Raw genomic sequence first — 27,586 nt, 5'->3', positions numbered from 1 at the left:
TGTACATGTTTAGTGTCTCCTTAGAGAACAATTTTATTGTGTTTATTGTATTGTGTGGTGAACTGCGAAAACATTTTTTTACTAAAAAACAAGTGGCAAAACAGCTGTTATATTCTGTTTCATTACGGGAGAGAGTTAATAAATATATATCATTATGATATTTTTGCCATAAAAATTTTCCATTATTGTATACAAATATTATTGCAAAATATATGCCCATCTCAGATAAAAAATAAAAAAAGTTATGTCTTTTGGAATTTGAAGAGGGGGGGGGGGGGGGGGGGACAGGAAACCAGCCTAAAATGGCCTTCAGGACACAGCATTTTTTCAAAGGCTGGCGGCACACGTGGTGTTTTGAAACCGTTTTTGGGGCCGTTTTTAAGCAGTCCGTTAAAAAACGCATGTGTTTTTTAAAAACGCATGCGTTTTTTGAAAACACATCCGTTTTTGACCCGTTTTACCAATTATCCTAATTAAACTGCTCAAAAACAGATATGTTTTCAAAATACACATGTTTTTTTTTTCAAAATCGCACACGTTTTTTAACCGACTGCTTAAAAACAGCCCAAAATGGGTTCAAAGCGCAACCGGCCTAAGGTGTTAAGGTAACCACGAGGCTGATGTAGCCCCCTTGAAAATTTGTTTGACAAACCTGTTCTAGATCACCAATCACATGAAGTCCCAGCAATCAGATACTTTTTGATAGTCCTATGGATAGGTGATAAGCATTGTTTTGGGAAACCCCTTTCAATTAAAGAAAATATGACCAGATCTGATAATAACTTCATGAGTAATCACAAATTATCGCCTTCCTCTAAGAACGTAGGCGTGTCATAACCCCGCATCTTAAAGCCACACCTATTGTGTGTTGCTCATAAAGAGTATAAATATTATACTTACTCATTTATTGTTTGGATCTGAGGAACACATAGACTTTTCTGTGTGATCTATCATCATGTACTGGAAATCTGCAGTGGTAAGTAACTTCCTTTTGTGACATTCTGCGTATCTTCATATATAACATTTATACCAATAATAAGCAATGTTTTCCTGCAGAACCATAGCATTGGACCTATGTACAAATGAATATTTCTATATGGCATGTTGGGTGTAGGATTTCATCCACCAGAAAAGGTTTTCTTGAGTAAATGTGATAAAACAAGAACACTTTTTAACAGTTTTTACAGTCTCCTTCAAAACGGTGCATTTGAGACAAATTATAACTACATCTCTAAAATAACATTTGTGGGACACTTCTGTCCTGTAAAGTGTCTCTAGTTAGTATAGCACTGGGTGTACAAATATCATGGAATATTGTAGTGTCCAGAAAGTCATCTTCTATCTGGACCCCATGGACCAGGGAGTGATAAGTGAGATGTACACTAGTCATTATTCATGTGTATATACCGTATATTCCGGCGTATAAGACGACCTGGTGTATAAGACGACCCCCCTACTTTCCTGTTTAAAATATAGAGCTTAAGATATATTCGCCGTATAAGACTACCCCTTTTCCAACGCATACAAAACACCGGTAAAAATTTAAAAAAAAAACAGATTTGAATTTAACATGGTCCTTTTTTTAATGTAAATTCTTATGACATGCAGGTATATAGCAGGAAAACTGTCGCTCAAAAACATAAGGCATACAACAACAACATTACCATTACAGCACAGCCCCCAGTAGTATACAGCACTGCCCAGCATTAAAAAAAAAAAAAAAAAAAAAAAAACTTATATACTCACCCTCCGGTGGCCCCGATGTGCGGCGCTGCTCCCCCGATGTCCGCGCCGTCTTCTTTCTTCTGCTGGGCGCCGCCATTGATCTTCCCCGGCAGGCGCCTAGTATGACGCGTCGCTGCTGACGTCATACTAGGCGCCGACCCGGGGAAAGACATGGCGGCGCCCAGCAGAAGAAAGAAGACGGCGCGGAAGACTGAAGACAGCACAGCGCGGACATATGTGCCCCGATGTCTTTTTGAGGCTGCCGGCAGCCATCGCTGTGCAAACACCCGCGATCGGTGCTAGCACCGATCGCGGGTGTTACCGGTAAGCCTTTGCTGCAATATGCAGCAAAGACTTACCGGCTATGGAGAGGGCTCAGCCCGTGAGCCCTCTCCATGCCGCCGTATAAGACGATTACCGCCGTATAAGACGACCCCAGAGAAGACAGAAGATTTTTCTGTCTTCAAAAGTCGTCTTATACGCCGGTGTATACGGTAATATTGAGTTGATGTTAACAGACCAACTGCTTAGTAGAAAAGTGACTTTACTCTTTCTGACCCGCTCTAAACAGTAAAGCAATTTACTTATTACATGAATTCACCAGTTGGTAAAAATCCGTCTTTACAACTTCCGTTTCTTACTTTCAGGGCAGCGTGGTGGTCTTTCTATTGGCTTGTAGTTTCTTGACGTCTTTATGTAATGGAGCGTGCATGAACAGGGAATCAAGACTTTCAAGTGCAGGTGAAAAACCTGATGGTAAGTACCATGGAGAATTAAAGGGATATCCCAGGAATGAGCATAATTCATAAACAAATGGGTCATTCGAATACGGGCTAATAAGTCATTAGTTGTTGTTTAAAATTTTGCTCTACTTAGCAGAAAATGCTGTGCACATACACTGTAATGAAGAATTAAAATGCTACTGGCCCTTTAAGAGAAAAGATGGCCGCTGGTCACATGTCCACATCACATGTGCTGCAGCTGCCTGGGCAGGTCATCTGATCACCACTGTTTGGCTGTAGTCGGTAGGTTGCAGTGCATCCAGTGTGGCCGGTGTTGTGGTGAGACATACTCAGTGTGGTAATGTGCAGTGATGGCAGTTACACATCATTACTATGGTAACAGAGCAGGACAGTCTGTTATATCATAACTAGGAGCAGAGCATAAGAGGGAGGAGGAGTTACTGAGAACTAAAGGATCATGGGACTTGTAGTTTCCAGTGGCGGCTATATTGGTGATAACTCTGTATACATAAGAGGCCATAAAATCTTGTGTATCATAAAATCAAACTATTTAAGCTCCATTTTGTGACTAATGACATTGAGGTTTGTTATATTAATGTATTTGTAGCATTATGGGTTTATGTATCAGACATTCATATTCCAAGAATTCCCCTTTAACTATGAATGTTTGTCCATAAATGTATTGTTAGATTCCATTGTCTTTGGGCACACATTGGATAACAATCCAATACTCCTTTGTATGGTCTATGAGCAGAATCACACACTCCAACCTCACAATATCTGAAACCTTTCCAAAATGTCCTGGATATAGTCTGAAAGATGGGCCCATCACTTACTGGTTTATTCAGATATGTAATTTTCCCTTTCGAGTCTAAAATAGACCAAATACAGATGGTCCCCGACCTTAAGAACACTCGACTTGCAGTCAACCCCTAGTTACAGATGGACCTCTCTGCCGGCTGTGACCTTTCATCATGTCCTATAGATGCTTTACTTAAGTAAATGATGAGATGTAAGGTGTCTGTAATCAAGTTTTATTGATAATCCTTGTTCCCATGACAGCACAACATTTTGAAAATCCATTTTTTTTTTTTTGACAAAAATTCTAATATATATAGTTCTGACTTGCATACACACTCAAATTAAGAGCAAACCTAAAGAACCTATTTTGTACATAACTTGGGGACTGCCTGCATTTTGTCATTACCTATTTCTGACATGTCTTTTATAGTGATTACTCATTTGCATAGCCCATAATATTAAACATAGAAGAGAAGATGATTCAGAACTGTAATGTGCTGTTCTTGGTATTTTGTTTTTATAAAATGTAAATAAATTTTCTTCATTTTTGCAACGTAATGTAACCAGTCACATTTTTGTACCTAACTTAACAGTGAACTCAATCTTCTTGCTTTATCACAGGGTGCATGGATGGGGACATCAAAAGAGCTTTAAATACTACATGGTTTAAAGCAAAATGCATAACGTGTTCTTGTGATCCAGCTGGTGAGCTCAGCTGCTGCAGCAGGTAATTCTTCCCAATATTAGGATTTACTGATTGGTGGTTTGGGCTATATATCATAAATTACGAATGTATCATACAGTATTGTGTTGGTTGCTACTTTTATGTCATCACTTGTATCAGGGTCTTAGAAAACTGTTGCCTTTTTAGCTTGTAGACTGTAAATGACCATACAATTTATATATGCACTTTGCTTAGTGGTTAGCATTACAGCCTTGCAGCACTGGTGACCTGGGTTCAAATCCCAGGGTCAACATCTGCAAAGAGTTTGTATGGGTTAGCGTGGGTGTCCTCCGTTTCCTCCCACACTCCAAAACATACAGGTAGGTTGATTAAATTGTGAGCCCCTTTGGGGACAGTGACCAAATTAGCAAACTCTGTGTAGTGCTGCGTAACTTGTGTGCTCTATATAAATAAAGGAATTATTATCAATAAAGTTTCATACATAATCCCCTTAACCAACTTTATTACCTAAATTTACATAGCGTTCTTTTTTATACAAAAATTATCAGTATATTTTGAAGTGAAAACTCCTGTCACTTTTAATATTATTGTCTGATTGAAGAAAATACCATTACATGTACAGGCGGTCCCCTACTTAAGAACTTAAACGACCCCTAGTTACAAACGGACCTCTGGATATTGGTAATTTATTGTACTTTAGTCCTAGGCCACAATAAACAGCTATAACCGTTAACACTGGTGTCTGTAATGAAGCTTTAGTGTTAATATTGATTCTTATGACAACCCAACATTTTTAAAACCCAATTGTCACAGAGACCAAAAAAGTTTTAGCTGGGATTACAATGATAAAATATTCAGTTTCGACTTGCATACAAATTCAACTTAAGAACAAACCTACAGACCCTATCTTGTATGTAACCCGGGGACTGCCTGTATATGCTAATTTTTTTATGCGGCTACTGGGGCGTGGAGTAGCCGGACATGAGGCTACTAGTCGCGGCTACTCCACGCCCCAGTAGCCGCGTTACTCCGCCTACCAGGTAATCTTCAGCGCGCAGCTCCTGGTAGCTGCGCGCCCTCGTACGGGTCCCCTGCGTTCTACCAGGAGCTGCGCACCGAAGATTACCTGGTAGGCGGAGTAACGCGGCTACTGGGGCGTGGAGTAGCCGCGACTAGTAGCTTCATGTCCGGCTACTCCACGCCCCAGTAGCCGCATAAAAAAATTAGCATATACATGTAATAAAGTTTTGTAAAAGACACCCGGAACGTGAGGATTAGCCCAAAAAAGGGCTATCCTCACGTCCCATCCATCCACCTACCACCAAAGGTTCCCTTTAAGTCTATATCCCTTTAGTTTGTTTATTCTGACACAGGACTCTTACAATTACTTCTATCTTGGAGTTTATACTTTATAATGATCTGTGTAACCATGGACAGATTTCTGTCCGCTGGAAGAAGCTTTCTATAGAATGACAGCAAGCAGAGATCTAGAAAGCCATGAGGAATTGATACAGAAATCACATTGGAAAATTGCTTAACTTTTCATCATACAAACAATGACAAAAATTAGCTGAAACAGAAATACTCCCTTTAAGTGTTTCTTTTAAAGGGGTATTCCAGGAATCAGCATAATTTATATACAAATTGGTCCTTAAAATATAAGCTAATATGGAATGAGCAGAAAAATGCTGGTGACATAGACTGTAATGAAGAATTAAAATGCTACTGGCCTTTTAATCAGTCCGTTAATTTCCTCTGCGCGGTCTGTGGCGGAGCATACACAGGACAGAAGATGGCCGCTGGTCACATGTCCACATCACATGTCCTGCACCTGCCTGGGCAGGTCATGTGATCACCACTACTAGTTTCCAGTGGCGGCCATCTTGGTGATAACTTTAGAGAGGCCATAAAATTTTGTGAATCCTAAAATCAAACTATTTAAGCTCCATTTTGTGACATTGAGTTTTGTTACATTCATTTATTTATAGCATCGTGGATTTTTGTATCAGACGTTCATATTCCCGGAATACCCCTTTAAGCAGTGAACCTGTTAGCAGCACAAACTTGTAATTCAACACATCACAATCGCATGAAGAACTAATTATATATTTCTCCTCAGGGTGTTGGAGCCAATCTTAAATGACCGGGGCTGTACAGCCATTCTCAATGAAACATCTTGCACATACATTATCAAGAGAAAAGGTGACTCTTCTGAACCTTGTGAGAGCTGGGCCTCCATGTAACACAAGTAATCCTGTCACACGTCATGGAAAAGAGAAGTGAAAAGGGCATGTATGCAGAACAGACACTCACAACTGTGGGACACAGTAACACACCTAGAAGGCAATACCGTATATTATGCGTGTATGTAAATTGCGACTGTATGATTTTTTATTTTTTTTTCATCTAAGCTGTATGTGCAGTATATTACACATATATTACATTATGTGAAATCTTTATATGAGAGGATATATTTGTGAATATACAATCCTAGTCCAGGTCTCATAAATATTGGGGGTGAATTTATTGTGCTCCGGTGTAAATTTTCAACGTATCCCACAATGGCCCTTAAATTACTACATTCACACATTTGCTAAAAATAACTGGACAGATTGAGAAATAAAAATGAAAAAACTGAGAACAGAAGCATCTACAAACCCATTGAATTCAATGGCCATTATAACTGATCTGTTATTTTCAGTTTTCTCATTTCCTAAGGCTACATTCACACTAACGTATGGGGGACGTATATACGGCCGACGTATATACGGCCGATATACGTCCCCCATACACTTCTATGGGCGCACGGCACCCTACGGGAGCGGTACGGTGCAGCACACGTGCGGCACCGTACCGTTCCGTACCCGGGAAAAAGATAGGACCTGTCCTATCTTTTCCCGTAATACGGCGCCGTGCGCCATAGGTTGCTATGGAGAGGGGCGGGGGTGAGCTGCGCTAACCTCCTCCTCCTCTCCCTGTACACTGCCGTTGCCCGCTACGGTACGGTACGGGCGGGCAACGGCAGTGTGAATATAGCCTAAGGGTGCGGTCACACGTTGCAGTTAAAACTACATCACAATTAGTTTTGGGGTGGTTTCAGGTGGTATTACTTATTATAACTAATTTAAGTGAAAGACCTCAAATCAACAGATTTAAATTTGTAGAACAGCTTTCTCCTTCAAAATCAAATTCACCCATTCAGTTCATGTCTTTCACCTGTGAAATTGACAAAACTGCACCTAAAACCATCTCAAAGCTAATTCCAATGCAGTTTTAACTGCAACGTGTGACTGCACCCTGACAGCACAGATGTCAACTGTAAAAGGGTGTTGTGCAAGCCTGGCGCCAGTACCCGGCTAACCCGGGCAAGTGCTGGGGGCCCGGGGTACTGGAGGGGCCCACTCGGGCCCCCGGATCTCCCCAGGTCAGCAGGACATCTGCCCCGCTGCCGGGAGATTCCTTCCCTCTCTCGGACACAGATCGCAATGAGAGCATTTGCACTCGCTGCTTTCCCTGAAGGCTGAAGGACCTTTGATGCCATGGTCACATGACCTCCCGGGGAAAGCAGTGACCACACGGAGAGAGCTGCATCAGGTGAGGGGGAGAAATGACAGGGGCCAGGGAAGGGGGAGGGGGGTTGTGTGTATACAGGGGGCAGTGTGTATAGAGGAGGAGGGGGAGGGCAGTGTGTATACAGGAGGAGGAGGAGGAGGAGGGGGAGGGCAGTGTGTATACAGGAGGAGGAGGAGGGGGGGGCAGTGTGTATACAGGAGGAGGAGGAGGGGGGGCAGTGTGTATACAGGAGGAGGAGGAGGTGGGGCAGTGTGTATACAGGAGGAGGAGGAGGTGGGGCAGTGTGTATACAGGAGGAGGAGGAGGGGGGGCAGTGTGTATACAGGAGGAGGAGGAGGGGGGGGGCAGTGTGTATACAGGAGGAGGAGGAGGGGGGGGGCAGTGTGTATACAGGAGGAGGAGGAGGGGGGGGGCAGTGTGTATACAGGAGGAGGAGGAGGGGGGGGGCAGTGTGTATACAGGAGGAGGAGGAGGGGGGGGGCAGTGTGTATACAGGAGGAGGAGGAGGGGGGGGGCAGTGTGTATACAGGAGGAGGAGGAGGGGGGGGGCAGTGTGTATACAGGAGGAGGAGGAGGGGGGGGGCAGTGTGTATACAGGAGGAGGGGGGGGGCAGTGTGTATACAGGAGGAGGAGGAGGGGGGGGCAGTGTGTATACAGGAGGAGGAGGAGGAGGGGGGGGGCAGTGTGTATACAGGAGGAGGGGGGGGGCAGTGTGTATACAGGAGGAGGGGGGGGGCAGTGTGTATACAGGAGGAGGAGGAGGGGGGGGGCAGTGTGTATACAGGAGGAGGAGGAGGGGGGGGCAGTGTGTATACAGGAGGAGGAGGAGGAGGGGGGGGGCAGTGTGTATACAGGAGGAGGAGGAGGAGGGGGGGGGCAGTGTGTATACAGGAGGAGGAGGGGGGGGGCAGTGTGTATACAGGAGGAGGAGGAGGAGGGGGGGGCAGTGTGTATAGAGGAGGAGGAGGAGGGGGGGGCAGTGTGTATACAGGAGGAGGAGGAGGAGGGGGGGGGCAGTGTGTATACAGGAGGAGGAGGAGGAGGGGGGGGGCAGTGTGTATACAGGAGGAGGAGGAGGAGGGGGGGGCAGTGTGTATACAGGAGGAGGAGGAGGAGGGGGGGGGCAGTGTGTATACAGGAGGAGGAGGGGGGGGGGCAGTGTGTATACAGGAGGAGGAGGAGGGTGGGGGGGCAGTGTGTATACAGGAGGAGGAGGAGGGTGGGGGGGCAGTGTGTATACAGGAGGAGGAGGAGGGGGGGGGGCAGTGTGTATACAGGAGGAGGAGGAGGAGGGGGGGGGCAGTGTGTATACAGGAGGAGGAGGAGGAGGGGGGGGGCAGTGTGTATACAGGAGGAGGAGGAGGGGGGGGCAGTGTGTATACAGGAGGAGGAGGAGGGGGGGGGCAGTGTGTATACTGGAGGGTGGCCCATAAAGGGGCCCACTAGGGCTCTGTAGCCCAGGGGCCCACTAAAACCTGGAGCTGGCCCTGGTGTTGTGCATCGCCCCACACAATCAGCTGTTTCTCAATATGAGCGAAGACAAAACCAGATTGCGCCATCTGGAGTATAGCAGTCATCATGTTTCACGGCTGACATCGCTCTTATTGAATGAGCACAAGTCATTATCAACTATTAATGACCTATCCTCTGCTTGATTATTGTTAGTTAGTTAATCACTCTCATTGTAAAGTTACTTGTGATATATTCTTGGAGGAGGATGGCAAAGAAACTACTGGAAATTGTTAATAATAGTATTAGGTGACATCTAATTTTACATATGAATTGACTTGGGCTAAGAAGGGCACTGACAATGTTTTGTGTTAGTTCTAGGGGGAAGAAGGAGATGGAGTTTATTATATGATTTTCCTGTTATGTACCAAACACATTCCCCTATGTCCCCTATGAGATCATAAGCCAGGAATGGCAAAACTAGTAACTTTTGTCTTAAGAGACAAACACAATAACAGAAATTGCAATGGTCCCTTCACGACAGACTTTCCCGGTAGCCCAGGAAGCATAACCTTAAAATTGCTTTGGAGCGCAGCATTCCCTGGCTGTCTGGGAATATAGTAGGAGGTCTAGTAAAGTCTAAAGCTTTTTCCATTGTATGATTTGTAATATGATATTGATACTTAGAGTAGCAAAGCGATTCTCAAAACCAAAATGTAAAAAAAAAAAGTCTTTTTTAATAAAGCATATATTTAATACTTTAACTGAGAGAAATCTGCTTTTTCCATGACCTCCCACTTGGAGGATTACCCCTTGACCTTTGACAGGACGAAGAGTGGTTAAATGTCCCTCCCCCTGCAGTGTTCTCCCTGTCCCTATGCAGGTCAGGGGGAAGAGAGGGTCTCTCTCCCTTCTTATCTCATTCGGTGGGTGGGGAGTGGAGGGGGAAACCATGGAGGCCCAGTACCTGGTACTTTCCCTCTCCAGGCCTCCTGGCTACCATCAAGGAGGGGTGTATGGTGCCAGATCCCTTAGCGATCTACAGTGGCACCATGTGTTCTGGCTCCCGATGGTGGAACGCATTCAACAGGCCGCGATGACAACTTCCGGTTTGGCGCGTCGCACCGTAAGCGACATTGGCCCTCAATTATTTGGTGCTAGGGAGTCAGGAACGAGGAGCGGCAAGTTTAAAAAAGCCGAGTACAGTCTTCTAGAGGTCTTCCCTTCTACCAAGACTGGCGAAGGATTATCAGGATTGCTAATTGTGTCGCAAACCACAGGTCAGTGTTCACTCTGTTGCATCCTATCCTGCACTCGCTTCCACTCATACCTCACCCTCCTCCCTTGTCTACAGGTAAGGTAAAGACCAGAATGGACCCTAATCCCCTTCCTCAGACTTCTGTAACTTCGATAGGGATTTTGGGGGGTAGGGGTTTACATTCTCTTCTATATTGTAGCCTCTTCTCACTCCTAGGAAAAAAAGGGAGAAAGAGGAGGAAAGGAAGGATGATAAATCCAAACCCAAAACTCCTCAAACTTGAAGATTGGCTTCCTATAAAAATCAGGGAGTTTATTAAAGCAATGTGTAAAGACTGTGTAGACAATTTCATGTGTGAGGAAAAAACGTCTTTTATGGAGGAATTAAGATCCATGTTCCAGTCCGAAGTTAAAAGCACAGTATCATCCCTCTTTCCTGAAGGGCCTTCGCCTAAGTGATTCAAAACCCATGAGCCCATTCAAGAGGTTGACTCGGATCATGACGATGCTTCCTGTTCCTACCAAGGGGGTGAAGAGGAGTAAATCCTCGAAGTTCAAGAGAACAAAACCAGAATCCAGATTTTTTTTCCTCTCTAGACCACTTAGTCTCTCTGATTGCCTTTAGCAATATATCTATGGGCATCGAAGATCTGCTGGAAACAAAATCGGTACAGTATGAGCTCTTTTGGCTGTCTAAAAGCAAAGAAGAAAAGAGTCTTTCTGGTAAATGAGGTACTGGAGGACCTTATTAGGCAAGAATGGGAAGAGCCGGAAAAGAGGCTTTCGGTAGCCAAGGAATTCAGAAATGGGCTAATATTTGAAGAAGAAAAATCAGTTGTGGAATTCAATTGCGAAAGTAGATGTCCAAGTCACAAAAGTGGTTAAAAAAACTGACCCCTCTTTCGAAGACACAACTCAACTTAGGGATCCTATCGACCGTAAATCAGACAACATTCTAAAAAAGACATGGAAATCAGCGATGCTCAGCCTAAAAGCCAATGTCACAAATACTTCAGTCGCGAGGACCATGACATGTTGGCTAAACTGTTTAGAAAATCAGATCATCAGTGGAGCCCTAAAGGAAAAGCTTGTAGACTCTTTTGTCTTGCTTCCTCTTTTGAAATCAGCCACCCCCTTCATCGCAGATGTCTTGCGTGAATGCAATAGGTTTTTGGCTAAGGAAGGAGCGCCTTCTAACGTAGCCCACAGGGCCCTCTGGCTTTAACAGTGGTCGGGGGACTTCAGGGGGAGACTAGCTCTTTTCTCCTCCCAGTGGAACCAAAAGATAAACGCATGGATTCTAGGAGTAGTGCGGGGAGAAGTACCTCCACACCTTCATCACCTTATGTGGGGAAAAGTACAGTCCCTACTAGCCAAGAATGTGATATCTCCTGTACCTTCCCATCAATTGAGAAAAGGGTTCTACTCGCCCCCATTTCTAATTCATACAGGATGATCATAAACCTGAAGAGACACATCAAATACAAAAAGTTCAAGAAGAAGTCTCTAAAGTCTACAAAACCACTAATTCCAAAGAACGCCTCTCTTTGCACCATAGATCTCAAAGACGCGTATTACCATGTCCCAATCCACCGCAACTCTCAAAAATACTGGAGATTTGCGGCCTTATCTCCAGAAAACCGACTAATACACTATCAATTCAGAGCTCTACAGTTCGGGATCTCCTCAGCACCCAGGCTCTTTACCAAAATAATGGCAGAACTAGTAGCTTCTCTAAGGCTAAAATACATTCCATTAATCGGTTACTAGGACAATCTCCTTCTAGTGCCCACCTGAAAGGAAGAACTGGTCTCCCAGAGAACCACAACCATAACTTCCCTAGAACATCTGGGCTGTATCATAAATTATGAGAAGTAAAACCTCCAACCCAGCACCAGGCTAAAATTCCTGGGACAAGATGAAGGCAGTAATCCAGCAGCCAGGCAGATATGTAGACAAGATATAATAAAATTCCTGGGAATTCTTATGGAGTCAGAACATCAATATTCTATCCTCCCAGAAGTGAAAGATCTAAACCTAATATCCCAGTTTACGTCTTTCCAGAAGAAACAATACTGTTCAGTAAGAGAAGCCATGAAACTCCTAGGACAGTCATGGCAAACCTATGGCACTGGTGCCAGAAGTGGCACCCCAAAGAGGACCAAATCCACCACATCTTCCTGCAGTCCCAGGCAACTTAAGAGATGCTATTCTCAGCGCTATTTTAAAGCGACAATTCATTGGCTGTTTGGAACTGCAGGGAAAGTGAGAAGGTGTTGACAGAACTGCAATACCTTTTGAGGTCCTCATTCTGGACCCACCATTCCTCCTCTACAGAGAGACCCTGGAGAGAAGCTACAACAAGAGTCTGAATTTGCCCTCCTTCTTTCAACTGTATTGGTGGCCTCATGGGGCCGATACAATTGAAAGATTAAAAGAACAGGTAACAATGAGTTACTTCTTAAAATGCCATGTTGGCACTTCACAGTAAATATGTGAATTTTGGATGTTGTTTGGGCACTCGGTCTCTAAAAGGTTCGCCATCACTGTCCTAGGACTTTCACAGCCTGTATAGCATGCGTTCCCCGGTCCCAAAATCACACGAGAGATCTTCAGAACTGGATCCTTTTGTCCTGGGACAGGGATCTAAAACAACTGGAGAGGAAAATAAGTATCCCCCTCTATGTAAAGAATTTCCTGAACTGGTGGAACATAACAGAGAATCTAGTCAGAGGCTTAAAATGGAACAACTGGCCAATAACTATCCTGACGGATGCAAGCAAGACAGATTGGGGAGCAAAACTGCCAGGGAACCTGGTTCAAGGCCAATGGTACTAAGCAAAAAAAGGTCCTCGAACTACAAGAAGTTAAAGGCGGTTTGGGAAACCCTAAAAACATGCTCAGAACAACTCCGGGGAAAAAAAACCTAAAGATTCTGCCAGACAACACGACCACGGTGGCCTGTCTCAGGTGTCAAGAGGGCACACGATCTCTGACTCTTCTCAGTCTGTAAAAGATTTTCTCTCGCTATCCACCTAAAAGGATCAGAGAACAAAGAAGCAGACTTCCTAAGCAGACACACTCTGGATCCTCATGAGTGGTGTTTGAACGAGGAAGTGTTCACTCTACTAACAAAGAAAATGGGGAACCCCTCTAATAGACTTGTTTTCCACCAGAGAGCACAGGAAAGTAGACCACTACTTCTCTCTTCAAAAGAACAGTCCGGACTACCTTCAGTCACAGCTGGCAGGTAAAACTGGCCTGTGCCTTCCCTCCCTTTCCGTTAATATCAAGGACAGTACAGAAGAGAAGGAAAGAATCTCTGGATCATCTTAATAGTGCCCCTCTGGCCAAAGAAGAACTGATTTCCAGCATTAAGAAACAATGTCCTTGGAAGATCCAATTCTTCTACCTTGGAGGAGGGATGTCCTGTATCAAGGGACGGTTTATCATCCCAGCCCAGAAATATTCCAGCTATCGGCATGGATCCTGAGAAACAGATGGGTCTGTCAGATAAGGCCATCTCTACACTACAGGCAAGTAGGAAACCGGTGCCATACTGAATTTCCTGATTTATCTTCTCCTAACACACAGCAGATTCTGGAATTCCTGCAAGCAGGTCTGTCCAAAGTCCTGGTGGTGATTTGAGGGATCATACAACAGCAGAAGAGAAACTGCTATGTTTTTTTGGGGTGAGGAAATGCATTGAATGTTGTCAAGACAGCAGGTAGTCCTTATCAGGTTGAAAATTTTCATAGTCTTATAGGGAGGACGATAACGTAAGCCGACACCTGGGACCAGAGCCCACCGCAAAGCGGGTTGTACTTGCTGCGGCATAGTACCACCAGGTCACTCCACAGGCGAGGTTAGGGCTGGCAGAACTGGATCAGAGTCCAACACAGAACCCGGAGTCACAATGGAAAATCCAAACACTAACCCAAGGCAGGGACAGCTGCTTTCTGCGCTGATGCAGGATCATATCTTGGCTGAAGCAGCCACAGAAGCAAGAGTTTCATTATCAGAGTTTTATCAGCAAAACCACTCAGCACAGGGATTATGATCCTGCATCAGCTACACAGCATTCTTAAGGTATGTTTGCTTCATTATGCATCAAATGGTAGGTTTCCTTTAAATATAACTCTATATGCTGTGATTGCAGCAATATAGAGCTATAAAAATTATGCTAATTATGCACTCCAGATACATTACTCCAGCGCCTCCCGTTTCAATAAAAGTCTCGACCATCACTTGAACTATGCATTGTGGAAAGGTTGGACCAAGCGGGACTTGTACAACTCTGTTTACATATTATAAGGAGTAAAAAAATAGAGGAACTTATTAACACATTTGCGCCACAATTCTGATGGCATTGCGCCAAAAAAACTTTTTAAAATGTCTTGCACCACATTTATCAAGGCTTTTAGATCTTTTTTGGCATCTTTCCTTGGCCTTCAGAATATGGGAGTGGTCTGGCGGAACTGGAGAATCATTGTTAAATTCCCCCCCATTGCGTCAAATATTTTACACAGTGCCTTGCTGGAACGGTGAGAGACTTCTGTTTACATCAGTAAGCAATTCATGTCATGTGACCATGATGATGTCCTCGAAGGTCTTTTACCCAGTAACATTTAAAATCTACCTCGTGTATACATCCGATCACATAAAATTACAGCAGCCTCCATGGAGAATTGAAAGGATTAGGAGTCCATGGAGGCTGCTGTGATTTTATTTGATCACATACATCCCAACTTACATAGCAGCCCTAAGCCATGCATTTTGCTCTGCTCCTTACTTATTTTGCACCCGCAAAGCAGATCCTACTCTTATTTTGAGCCCCCCTATTAGCTCCCACAGTAAAATAATAAAACACAAAGTCGCCTTTCCCTGTTCCCCCGCAGCAGCTCCTCTCCTTCTCCTGCATGTAACAGTGAAACAGGCAAAACGAGTTGATGTACCAGCCCATACGTCAGAGAAACAATCTTGCTATGTTTTATAGGTACCTCAGTTCATACCATATAGGTGGCTGAAGTGTGCCCCTGCCATGACGTCCATGCATGTGCTTTCTGCACCAGGTGCAAACAATAAGATTGCTTTCATGAAAACATCAAAGCACCCATTCGGGTCAAAATGCACTTTCACAAAAACACAACCTTTAAAAGAAGAAGCAACCTACAATCTGGTTTATAAGTGAAAAAAAAGTAATGCATGGTCTTTTTTTTTTTTTTTTTAAAGGCAGGGTCATGTGGCATCACTTTACCAACTATGTACAGGCAAATCCCGACTCTTGAAGGTTAATTATCCTATTATTGAGTACTTTCAGAGTTAACAATCCCCCCCCCCCATTAGACTGCATAAATCAAGAAGCATGTTTTTGTTTCTAACTGTATTTATCTAGATTTTTAGAAAACTATACAAGACAAGAACATCGAAGGAACCATAGAATGTTTAATGCTGATTGGTGCTTCCAAAAATAGAACATATTCTAAAACAAATATTTTGGCAGCATACTTGTAAGAAAAAGGCAAAAATGTTACAATAGAGTAAATAGAAACCCAGTAACGGCCAAGTCCTTGTACGTGAAAAAAAAGTAGTTAAAAACGCAATTTAATGAAGAAAAATTAACCAAGAATCATCAAGATTCAAAGCGAGTTAGTTCCCTACAGTTTTTCTCATGGTGCCATGACTACATTTTTCTTCATTAAAGTGTGTTTTTAACTACTTTCTTCACGCATAAGGACTTGGCTGTTGCTGGATTTCCGACTCCGACACCGCTTTTCCGTGCACGAGGGAATCATTAGGCACTTGGATTGGGTGAGCCGAACAGCGCTCTTTTTCTCCCATTTTAGGGAAATGTTACAAGTCTGATATATTGTACAAGACCTTACATTCAGTGCCATTCACCCTGGCAATGTCCTCTCCCTCAGCAATAATACACTTGAGGTACGAATAGCTAGAGGCAGAGAGGACGATGGATCACGATGAAAACTAGGCTTCGAAACCTCAAAGGGAGGAGTCAGGACAATTTGCGCCACACTGGGCACTTTCAATAGGTTCAGAAGTTCTGTGGCACGTATAAGAATTTGTTCACTGTCTTCTTCTCCATATGCAGAAATCATGGCTGAACTCTGTACACACGACCTCATCTTTGTTAAGTAGAGAGAAACTCTTGGAATGAGATCCTGGCTTCGGGATGCTAGTTTGGCTAGCGTTGTCATTAGAGTTGTGATAACACGAGGTGATGAGATTGGTGCACTGGAAGAAGCACGAAGCTGTGTGATCTCAAACAGTAATGCCTCTAGAACCTCAAAGAACCTATTAATCTGTTCTACAGTGCACCTCTTGTCATACAAGACAGACAGGTATTCTCCCATAGCCCAGACCACATGTGCAAACAATGGTTCCTTATCTTGGATGTTACCTGCCGTACTAATAAAGTCCAATAACTCACGGGAAAGTTCTACTATGGCCGAGGGATACATACGGAAAAGATTAGGAAGTTGAGTGCTGAGAATTCCCTGGACCTCCATTTGGAATAATGGGGATTTGTATAGAAGACTGCTGCGCTCCAGGAAGGTTAGGATCACTTTATTTACAAGAGGACCATCCGCAAACTTTGAGATCACTTTGACAAAGAGCTGAAGAAGGCATGGGACAACCTGAGAACATTGGTGAACTCGGGGAGAATTGAGACGGTCTTCTAGGATCTGACGGAGTTTAACAAATGCTTCTGGAGGGGGGGCGTTCCAAGCCTCGCTGCGTAATATATATTGGAAAAGTGGGCTGTAGACAGGATGGCGGTAGGCCTCTGTAGAATTTGAAGGCAATATGGAAGGGTCCAGGTTGTTCTTTTCTGAGGATGACCCAGCAAGAAGATGCACTTCCATTGCTGCTGTAAGGCATGGCAGATCCAGCAAAGTATGAAGCATCTCAATGGCAGAATCAGGACTAATCAGCACAGGAAGGAGAGACACAAACTCAGTTATCAGTGAAGGAGCATTCCAAGCGAGAAGCTTCATGATGTTGGGAAAGCTCCGGCAAAAAGCCTCCACATTTTCTGCCAGAAAGGAGCCATTGGTCCTGCAGAACCTGACAAACTGAAATGCAAACAGAGGATGATGAAACATGTCTGAGGGTACTTTGGTGAAGAGATGCCGGTACACTGCCTCAGACTCCACAGCGGCAGCTTCACTGTGGTTAAGATAGAACTGAGCAACTGGCAGCAACACAGAGGCTAGAGATGGGTCAGAACAAACTCTGGTATGAAGGATCTTCACGAGAGGCAAAGTGCGGTACAGGAAAGTCACGTCTTGCTTACACAGGACATCGATCAGAGACACCGCTTCCACCAGACAAGCCTTCTGGAGATCCATATCCGCCTTCTTCAGTGGCTTCCGGTTACACTGCTCAATAATTCTCAGGCAGTACTCAAAGCCCTTTTCCCTCAGGCGCTCTCTTGGTGGTAGGAGTCGACTAGACGTTGATGAAGCGGACACCATGGAGACCACTGAACCCTCCACCTCCGATTTGTCTTCAGTGGCCACATTACCACCCACTCCGTAGTGAAGCAGCCACCGGCGCAGGGTGGAGAAGCCCTGGATGTTCATCCATTGGTCCTCTGTGTAGTTCTGGCTGTGGTTGAGGACAGTGAAAAAGTCAGTGGAGATGGCTCCATCCACTTCAGAGATTTGGCTGGGCTGCTTTACTCGTGGACTTGAGAAGAAACCTGCGGGGGCAGGGGAGCCCACCTGGGGCACGGTGGCATAGCGCAGCCAGTCCGCCAGCTTCTTGTTGACGATGTTGATGTGTTCTTCCTGTAGACTCTCCTCACAGACATCAACTATCCTCAGCAGCGCTGGCAAAAGGGCTCTCAGGCTGTGGCCCTCAGGGACCCGCATCTCCAAGGACCGGCAAATACGTGGCCCAAGCTCCAGGAGGTCGCTGGGAGAGGACTGGGCCAGCAGGACAGACAACAAGGGGCCGCGAGGCTGCTGTGTGGGGCCCCATGTCACCGACACCAGGGGGGAGGGGCACAGCTGGCACAAGATGGCGGCACACACAGCCTGCACCTGAGCTGGAGTATGCAGGCTGCACACAGCTTCTTGTATCTGCACCACTAGAGCAGGATCCAGACTGCGGCGGCTCCTGCTGGCAGAGAGGATGAGGTGCAGCCTCCGCACACTGTCTAAGCACTCGGCATCCGCGCTCTGCAGGTGAATCCGTGCGCGGGAACAGAATTTCTCCATCTCCTCATCCCCGAGCTCCCGGGCTTGCCGGATCAGACTCTCCACCACCGACATCGCGCTGATACTAACAGCTGCACACGGCGCTTCATGCTCTATATACATAAAGATAGAGGGATTTGAAGGAAGTGACGTCACGCGTGAATAACCAATTAGCGTTGCTCTAGTCTGAACGCGCCAAAAATCTGTCACGTGTTGATTATTATTCTTGCTGTGTGTGTTGTGTGACTTCATCTCCGTCATGCCGGGCCTGCTGGATAGCTGCGAGCGCCACTTCGGCAGCAATGACCTGTACACCGTGCTGGGGGTGAGGAGGACAGCGGAGGGTGCGGAGATACGGCGCGGCTATCACAAAACCTCCCTCAGAGTGCACCCAGACCGGGCACCGGAGGAGGAGAAGGACGAGGCCACTGCCAAGTTCCAGGTAATGAGGGAGAACGGGGCGGTACTAGAGGGTATGGCCGCACCTGCCTATAACAGCACCGGACATAAGGTGACTGTGCCTCGGCCCCTCATAATTCCACATCAAAGCTTGGTTAAGAAATTAAATTAACTTTTAAACTTAAGCGAACTTACCACCACATATCAACCTATAGAGGTAGACGAGGTGGTAGGTATATCTATAGGATGTGAGGATAGCCCTTATAAGAGCTCATCCTCATGTCCCCACAATCTTACACTAACTTTTATTTGACAAATATGTAACTTTTCTAAAGAGGCTACTGGGGCGTGGAGTAGCTGCTCCATGTAGCCTCAGCTCTGGCTACTCCATGCCCCAGTAGCCTCTTTAGAATAGTGACATATTTGTCAAATAAAAGCCCCAGTAGCCTCTTTGTTCCTCCTACCAAAAATCTTCGACACGCAGCTCCTAGTAGCCGCGCACCCTCGTCCGAGAATCCTGCCGTCTGCGCAGAACAGAAGGCCCGCGGCTGCGCGGTCAATGCTCCGGAGCTACTGAGCAGCTACCAGCAGCTGCATGCCGAAGATTTTTGGTAGGAGGAATAGAGGCTACTGGAGCATGGAGTAGCTGCGCCGTGTACCTACCACCTGATCTACCTTTTATAGGTAGTTATGTGGTGGGAGGATCATACAGCCGCCTGCAAGGGGTGGGGGCAGTTCTCTCCATTGAAAGCCGTCACTCTACTGCAGAGTATAGGGTCCACCCTATATTTTTCCTTGCAGTGGGCCAGCTCTGTCACAGTGTGGTGAGACAGCATGTGTTCACCATAAGCGGTCGCCATAGACCTCTTTGGAGGGCTGTGAGATCCTTATACATGTTTTTTAAACTATGCGTCTGTAACTTACTTAGGTTCTCGGAAAAGTGTATGCAGTTCTCAGTGACAAGGAGCAACGAGCCCTGTATGATGAGCAGGGGATTGTAGATGAAGAGTCCGACGCCATCTCCCAAGACCGCAACTGGGAAGAGTACTGGCGCCTGATTTTCAAGAAGGTATTGTCATAAGTGTTGTGTAAAGTATTTGTTAGAACTATTGCTTCTCCAGCAGGGTAACGGGTTACTGCGCTTGCATAAAGCTTGGTTGCTGCTGGAGGCACGCAAAAAGAGAACGACGAGTAGGTAGGCAGCTCTGAAGTGGCTACTGGGGGGAGTGGAGTTCTCTGAGGCTACTGCATCCCAGAATTTGGGGAAAAGAGGGATGCTGCAGGCATAGGGAATCTGCCTAGGAAATCCCTTCAGAAAGTAGTTTCCAGATGGTAGATTTCCTTTAACCGGTTACGGACCTGGACCTTTTTTTTTTTCCCTCTATATTAATTTTTCGCTCACCACCTTCAAAAGTCTAACTTTTTATTTTTACACATAAAGAGCTGTGTGATGGCTTGTTTTCTGCGTAACACATTGCACTTCATAGTGATTGTATTTACTATTCCATGCTATGTACTGGGAAGCAGGGGGAAAAAAAATTCCAAATGCAATGAAAAAACGGATTTGCACATTTTTCACGTGGGCTTGGATTTTACGACTTTCACTGTGTGTCCCCAAATGACAGGTCTACTTTATTCTTTGGGTCATTATGATTATGAGGATATCAAATTTGTATAGGTTTTATTTTTTCATACATTTAGGCATTAAAACCACCTGCACAAAGTTATTGTAAATTATAATAATTTTTTCCTATTTTGGTTTATGGAGCTGTGGGTGGTATAATTTTTTATGAAGTTTTCAATGATATCATTTTAAGGACTGTACATCTTTTTTTATCACTTTTTATTTTTTTTTTTTTTTTTTTTTTTAATATTTTTCAAAATGGTAATAAAGTGGCATTTTTGACTTTGGGTGCTATTTTCCGTTACGGTGTTAAATGCAGTGAATTTGATAGGGCATTTTCGGATGTGTCGATAGTTAATGTGTTTATATTTTTTCTGTTTATATTTATATCAGTTCTAAGGAAAGAGCGGTGATTAGAATTTTTAGGCTTTTAGTATAATTTTTTTTTTAAGCTTTTATATTTTATTATTCAGACTTCTATAGGGCACTTTAAATCCTATCATATACTACAGTGTGCTGATGGCTTAAAAAAAAAGACTGCACCATTTGGTACCTACATAACAAACACAATAGATGGCAACCTTGAAGCGCCACAATGGTGAGCTGATCCACACAGTATTTCCAACAGCATCAAGCTCTTGCTCTTGAAGTGTAGGGTAACATATAAATAGGTAAAGCCTTCGGAGATGGTATCCAGCAGACCCTATTCCCATAAACTTGCCCTTACAGTCCCCAAAGACTTCAGTAGAATTTGCCCAACCAGTTTCCTCCAAGACGAAGGTGGATTCAGCAGGGCCTAAGATAATATTTCTGCAGATCTAAAAAAGAAGGGTCAGCTGCCTGTTTGAAGGCGATTCCCTACTTGATAGACTGTTGGCGGTGGCTACAGCGACAGATTAATGATGCTGGCTGTATTTTGCGTGCGTTCCACAATAAGGCAACAGTCTGTTGCTCCGTGCCAGAAATACATAATTAGTTGAACTTCGTTTGTACTGCGGCGCTCGAGACATGCCACTCTAATATCATCCCAGTGGGTGTGAGAGGGCGGTCCCTGGCGATCCGTTTCCCATAGAGAAGTAATGCTCTCAACCACACTACAATAGCTATTAGTATAGAATGGCTCTTCTTATCACGCTTATCAAAATCATTATTCCCCACCGTGGGTGACTTATAGAGGGCACTAATGTAGTGAGGGTAACGTAAGAGAGAGAGATATAGAGTATTTGAAGGATCTATTTGGTACAGTCATGTGATATTTAAGCAGGTATCTTACAAGGGGGAAATTAATAGGAAATGGGAGGCAAAGTTTAATCAAGTGGATAAAAAAAAAATCTAGATAAGAAGTCATACCAGAAGGGGGCATAGCTTAAGGACTCACTTAGGCCACCAGGGGTCACTGTTTGAATACGGAAGATCCATCTAGCTTAGCATTGGAGAACGCTCTTGTACCAATTACCACCTCGGGGGCTGCGTGGTATTTTGGTGATTCCCTGAAATTTAATGGTATCAGTCCGACCATTATGTGTGATGTCTCACCAGGGTGGGGGTGTCTCTTTGGTTAACTATGTCACCCACGTGGGCACCTATTCTCCAAATTCTCGTATCGTTCTGCCTATATACTTTAGGCCACACTCACATATGGCCCTATAGACCTCACCTTTAGATCTGCAATTGATAAAGGTTCTGATATCATACGTATCTCCAGCGATTCTCGACGTGAATTGTTTTATTGTCAACATTGAAGCACAAGCCACACAGCCCCTATATTTAAAATTTCCCATCACTCTAGTACTGATAAACCATGTGGTTATTCTTGGGGGGGGCCTATAATGGCTATGCACTAGACGGTCTCTAAGGGAACGTCTATAAGTGATCAATGGTTGATGAACTAGAGTCCCTGATATCTGGGTCCATTAATAATGGACTTGCAGATGACCCCCTCTTATTGCTGGAGCTCCATTATTGAACATAATATTCAGTCTGGTAATCCCAGTCTTCTCGGATCTAGAATTCTGGCAGACTAAATCAGTTTACTGTTATGGTGTAGGGCAAATTGAAAAGCCCTTCGGAGGACTTGATCCGGGTAGCCCTTCTCCCTAAATCTTAGGCAAAGGCCCAGGACCATCCGTTCCTCTTGAGATCAAAACATCTAAAAATGCTAAACTTTAGTGACCTCATGTGTGAAATGGTATTGATATTCAATTTTTCTCCAAATTCTCTAAATGTGTCTAATCATGATATGGTCTATATAATAAAGCCATAAATCAATCCCTGTATGAAATTGACTGGACTGATCTGAGAAGACCATTGTCTCCTCCCTCCAGCCCAGGAGCAAATTGGCGTAGGAATCTTATGAGCTATGGACGAATATAAGGCCTCAACATCAATACTCCCTAGTATGCAATGGTCCGCAATAGTTAGTCCCTCTAGATGACGTAAGAGGTCCAACGCATTTCTCCTATAGGAGGGGAGCGTAGAGACAAAAGGTCTTAATATTTAGTCTAGGTAGATCTAGACCCCAGACACAATTGGTCTTTCTTTTAGGGGTCGAAGGCCCTTATGGACCTTCGGTAGCCCATAAAATGTGGTTATGACAGGGTTCTTGGGACATTAAAGTCAAACTCAATTACTTTGTTCTGCAGTGCATTTAACAGGAGGGCCTGAAGTTCACTTAGAAAAGGTTGTGTAGGGTTGTCCTGTAGTAACCAATATGCCGCAGAGTCACTGAGGAGACCTCCCTCTACCATTGATGGGATGGACGGCTGGATTGAAGGCTGTGGACCCCAGGTACCATACTGAGCACCAACCACCCCCAGGTGTCACTGAATGGGCGATATCGCTCCTGTCTATATTTACATGCTGACTTTACCTGTTTATATGTTACCCTACACTGCAAGAGCTTGATGCTATTGCAAATACTGTGTGGATTAAGGTTGCTTTCTATTGTGTTTGTTCTGTAGGTACCAAATGGTGCCGTCTTTTTAGACAACTTTGAGTAACCCCTTAGCGACTCGGCCTTTTTTAGTTTTTTTCACTTCCATTTTTCACTCACCACCTTCAAAAATCTGACTTTTTAATTTTTCTACATAAAGAGCTGTGTGAGGGCTTATTTTCTGCGTAACAAATTGCACCTCGTAGTGACTGTATTTAATATTCCATGGCGTGTACTGGGAAGCGGGAAAAAAATTTCTAAATGCAATGAAAATGGTGAAAAAACACATTTGCAACTTTTTCTTGTGGGCTTGGATTTTACAGCTTTCACTGTGTGCCCCAAATGACATTTCTACTTTATTCTTTGGGTCGGTACGATCACGGGGATACCAAATTTGTTTTTATAGTTTTGTTGGTTTTATATGGTTTCATACAATTAAAAAAAAAATTAAAACCTCCTGTACAAAAATTTTTGGGGCGATTTTGCCATCTTCTGACGCCAATAACTTTTTCATACTTTGGTGTCCAGAGCTGTGGGTTGTGTCATTTTTTGCGACTTTTGATGGCGTTTTCATTGCTATAATTTTTAGGTCTGTGTGACCTCTTGATCACTTTTTATAAATTTTTTTTTATATTTTTCTAAATGGCAAAAAAATGCCATTTTCGAATTTGGACGCTATTTTCTGTTACGGGGTTAAGTGCAGTGAAAAACCGTTATTATATTTTGATCGGGCATTTACGGATGCGGTGATACCTGATGTGTTTATGATTTTTACTGTTTATTAATATTTATATCAGTTCTAGGGAAAGGGGGGGTGATTTGAATTTTTAGGTTTTTTTATTATAATTTTATTTTTTCTTTTACTATTTTTCCAGACTCCCTAGGGCAGTGATGGCAAACCTTTTGGAGGCCGAGTGCCCAAACTACAACAAAGACCCGCTTATTTATCGCAAAGTGCCAACACAGAAATTTAATTTGTGATTTATACTTCCTTCTCTGTCACAGTTTTCATTGAGACCAGCACCTGAGGCACCAATAAAGCAGAAAATAGTCCCAGGAAGAGCTGTCACTTTAAAATAGCTCTGTGCACAGCAAGTCCTGGGCTTTCTGGGACTGCAGGAAGATACCTGGAGTCATCTATGGTGATGCCCTGAGTGCCCACAGAAAGGGCTCCGAGTGCCCCCTCTGGCATCAGTGCCATCGGTTAGCCATCACTGCAATGATGGTGAACCTTTTAGAGGTCGAGTGCCCAAACTGCAAGCCAAAACCTGCAGATTTTTTGCAAAGTGCCAATACCACAATTCAAGCTGTAACTTAATTCAATCTTCTTGCTCCGTGCTGTTCCACAGCTTTCAATGGGTCAGGGGGCACCAATATCTTTGTCAGAACGGGAGGAAATTTGGATTGCCGTGGACAGCCCCCTGAACAGGAAGATTCATGGGTCACACACAAGGAGCTCCAATGATGACATGACCCTGTCCACAACTGCTCTCTCTTCCTGCAGTCTTAGGGTGGTGGCACATGTGGCGGTTTTAGGCCGTTTCTAGTTTTTAGTTATGCATTTTCAGATCGTTAAAAAAATGCATGCGTTTTTTACAGGTTTTACCAATTTTCTTAATTAAAAATGCATGCGTTTTTACGATCTGAAAACGCACAACTAAAAAAAACCCCAAAACGGCCTAAAAACGCCACGTGTGCCACCACCCTTCGGTAGACCAGGATGCTTCACATTAAAATAATGCTAAGCATGGCAAATCCAGGGACTGCAGGAGATTCCTATATGGGGATTTTACTCCCCATACATCCCAATGTGCTAATAGCACATTGTAATGAATGGGTTAAAACGAGACTGCTTCGGGCCTTCGTGAGACCCAAAGCTGTCATGGCAACGGATCGGCGCTCTCCATGACGTCATCTGGGAGCAACGACGTGAAAGCAAGCTAGCACCGATCGCGGGTGTTACCGGTAAGCCTTTGCTGCAATATGCAGCGGGACCCGGCGCAATCTCATGTCTTGATTTTGGTGAGGTACAGGGTGATACTGCGGAAGTTTCTCTTATCTTTACCCCTTCAATATTTGTTATCTAGATCTTCTTGCCTACTTCATTAATTTTCAACACACATCTTAATTTGTTTCTGTAGATAACCGTAGAAGACATAAAAGAATATGAAACAAAGTATAAAGGATCGGAGGAGGAAAGAGCTGATGTTATACAAGCCTATCTGGATTTTGAAGGAGACATGGACACCATCATGGAATCTGTTGTACTTTCAGGGATTGACGATGAACCAAGGTTTCGGGATATTATAAAGAAAGCTATTAAAAAGAAAGAGGTTCCAGCCTATGATGCCTTCGTGAAGGAAGCTAAGAAAAAACGTGATCAGCGCAAGAAAAGGGTGAGGCCCAAATAATATCTGCTAACATCTATAAACCTTAATAGTCACGGACTCTGGAAATACCTGAGCGCTGCACTCTGCATTTTCCTGAACTTCAGTAGTATTGAATGGAGTAGAAGGTGCCATACTATACCTGCGGCCCCATCAATCTCCACTATCAGGATAGATGAGGGTTCATTCTTGTGGTCAGTGGTGGTCCCAGCAGTTGGACACTTCAGATCAGTTTGTTACCCACTATCCAGTGGATGGAATTAACATTGAAACACAGTACAATCCTTTCAAGGGTTGTCTGAAATAAAAACAATACTTGCTTATATTGCCAACAAGGAAGAAACCACAATAACTTGCTGGTCTGTGGCACATTTATTATGGCTTGCATGCCTGAAATGCCAAGCACTGTGCAGTGAATTGTGACTTCTCCCTATTCATGTCTATGCCTGCAATAGAAGAGCCCCAGTGGTGCAACACATGGTTGTGCTTTGTTTCTGGCCGCCGGGATTTCCTTGTGATAAATCTGGCATCATAAGCTGAGGTTTATGAGGCATGGCCGACTCGGGCGGCTCTTCCTTACCTCCGCAGGCAGCCGGCCATGTCAACCCGTACCTGCCACTAACCTATCCTTAGCTGTCAGGTCTCAGCAAGTGATATGCTGACTCCTTAGGGAGAAGCTGGATCCTGCACATGTGCAGTTTGCAGGGAGAGGATGCTTTAGGGAATCAAATTACACTTTTTTGGGGAGGGACATAAGATAGATGCCTTGTCCATAACTATTTTTATGAAAAAGGTGGTGACTGTTCACTGTAAAAAAAAAAAAAAATCTTCTGCATTTCAGGCGCATGACGAAGCTTTAGAAGCTGAAGCAATGAGGAAGGACATTGGGCTAGGCAGTGGAGAGGATGATTTAAAAGCTTTAATCCAAGTAAGTATCGATCCGTATCCACTGATAACTTGTTATCCTTGATCTTCAGCTTCTTGTAACTGGTTGTTTTGTCTTTCAGAAAAGACAGCAGGATAGGGAGAAGGAAGTTGACAGCTTCATGGCACAACTGGAAGCGAAGTACTGCAAGAATACCAAGAAGGGAGGACAAAAGCCCACAGCACCAAAGAAGGGGAAAAAGTGATAAATGAGAGTTGAGAACATTCACATGTTGTATGTCTAGTGGAGGTGGATCAGGCTCTGGCACTTATTGTATAGATTCCCTTAAGGGAATTCCTCTATCTTTCAAGTCTGAGATTTTGATATTTTTGTTTTGTCATGGAAATTAACATGTGGCATTAAAATGAGCAAACCCTTATTCACGTATGTGATGGGGAGTCAAATCCAGATCACACACACACAGTATGTGCCCCCCTCTACCAAGTGTCATGTCTTTGTTTTTCTTTTTTAGTTTCTCTAAATGTATATTTTAACTATTTTGTAGTTATTTATTTTAAATGTTGCACTTCAAGTGATTTTCTTAAAAATGGGTATTCCTTTTATTACAGAAAAAGAAATAAAGGTAGTTAAAATGAGGTTAACTTGTGTTTTTCCTGCTACCTCCACAATGGTTTGAGACAGAATTGTCTTTTGAGTTTGTTTGTACGGGCTTTTCAATAAAAGAATTATACAGAAGGCTTTGAGTTATTTATCCACCTTGCTGCTAGTGAGACCCGTCACTGCCAGAAAGTGCAACCATGATGCTTTTTGCTCTCTTGCACCTTTTCAAACCCAGGGATAATATCTCTACTGATGGTGTCTTGGCTTTGTTATACTCCAATGAGAGCTTAATGGAAACCAAC

At 44.1% G+C, this 27,586-nt stretch overlaps 3 protein-coding genes across 3 annotated transcripts; 2 read left to right on the top strand and 1 right to left on the bottom strand.

Annotated features, from left to right (window-relative positions):
* The first annotated feature begins 903 nt into the window (after positions 1 to 903).
* Positions 904 to 6,476, top strand: LOC140106233 (small serum protein 2-like). Its single transcript, XM_072130516.1, has 4 exons — positions 904 to 976; positions 2,373 to 2,481; positions 3,891 to 3,996; positions 6,074 to 6,476. Exons 1-4 carry the CDS (start codon positions 956 to 958, stop codon positions 6,195 to 6,197), a joined length of 360 nt encoding a protein of 119 aa, XP_071986617.1. The 5' UTR covers positions 904 to 955; the 3' UTR covers positions 6,198 to 6,476.
* A 9,183-nt stretch (positions 6,477 to 15,659) lies between these two features.
* Positions 15,660 to 18,595, bottom strand: AP5Z1 (adaptor related protein complex 5 subunit zeta 1). The gene has a single exon (XM_072129625.1). The coding sequence runs from the start codon at positions 18,577 to 18,579 to the stop codon at positions 16,132 to 16,134; it is 2,448 nt and encodes an 815-aa protein (XP_071985726.1). The 5' UTR covers positions 18,580 to 18,595; the 3' UTR covers positions 15,660 to 16,131.
* Positions 18,596 to 18,600: 5 nt separating this feature from the next.
* Positions 18,601 to 27,419, top strand: DNAJC9 (DnaJ heat shock protein family (Hsp40) member C9). Its single transcript, XM_072129633.1, has 5 exons — positions 18,601 to 18,898; positions 19,784 to 19,924; positions 25,553 to 25,807; positions 26,640 to 26,726; positions 26,806 to 27,419. Exons 1-5 carry the CDS (start codon positions 18,716 to 18,718, stop codon positions 26,926 to 26,928), a joined length of 789 nt encoding a protein of 262 aa, XP_071985734.1. The 5' UTR covers positions 18,601 to 18,715; the 3' UTR covers positions 26,929 to 27,419.
* Positions 27,420 to 27,586: the final 167 nt, after the last annotated feature.

This window comes from Engystomops pustulosus, chromosome 11 (assembly GCF_040894005.1).
Source record: "Engystomops pustulosus chromosome 11, aEngPut4.maternal, whole genome shotgun sequence".
In the NCBI taxonomy this organism is placed as follows: domain Eukaryota; kingdom Metazoa; phylum Chordata; class Amphibia; order Anura; family Leptodactylidae; genus Engystomops; species Engystomops pustulosus.
Note: the sequence above shows the minus strand (reverse complement) of the source record. Positions and strands in the feature narration are given on the sequence as shown.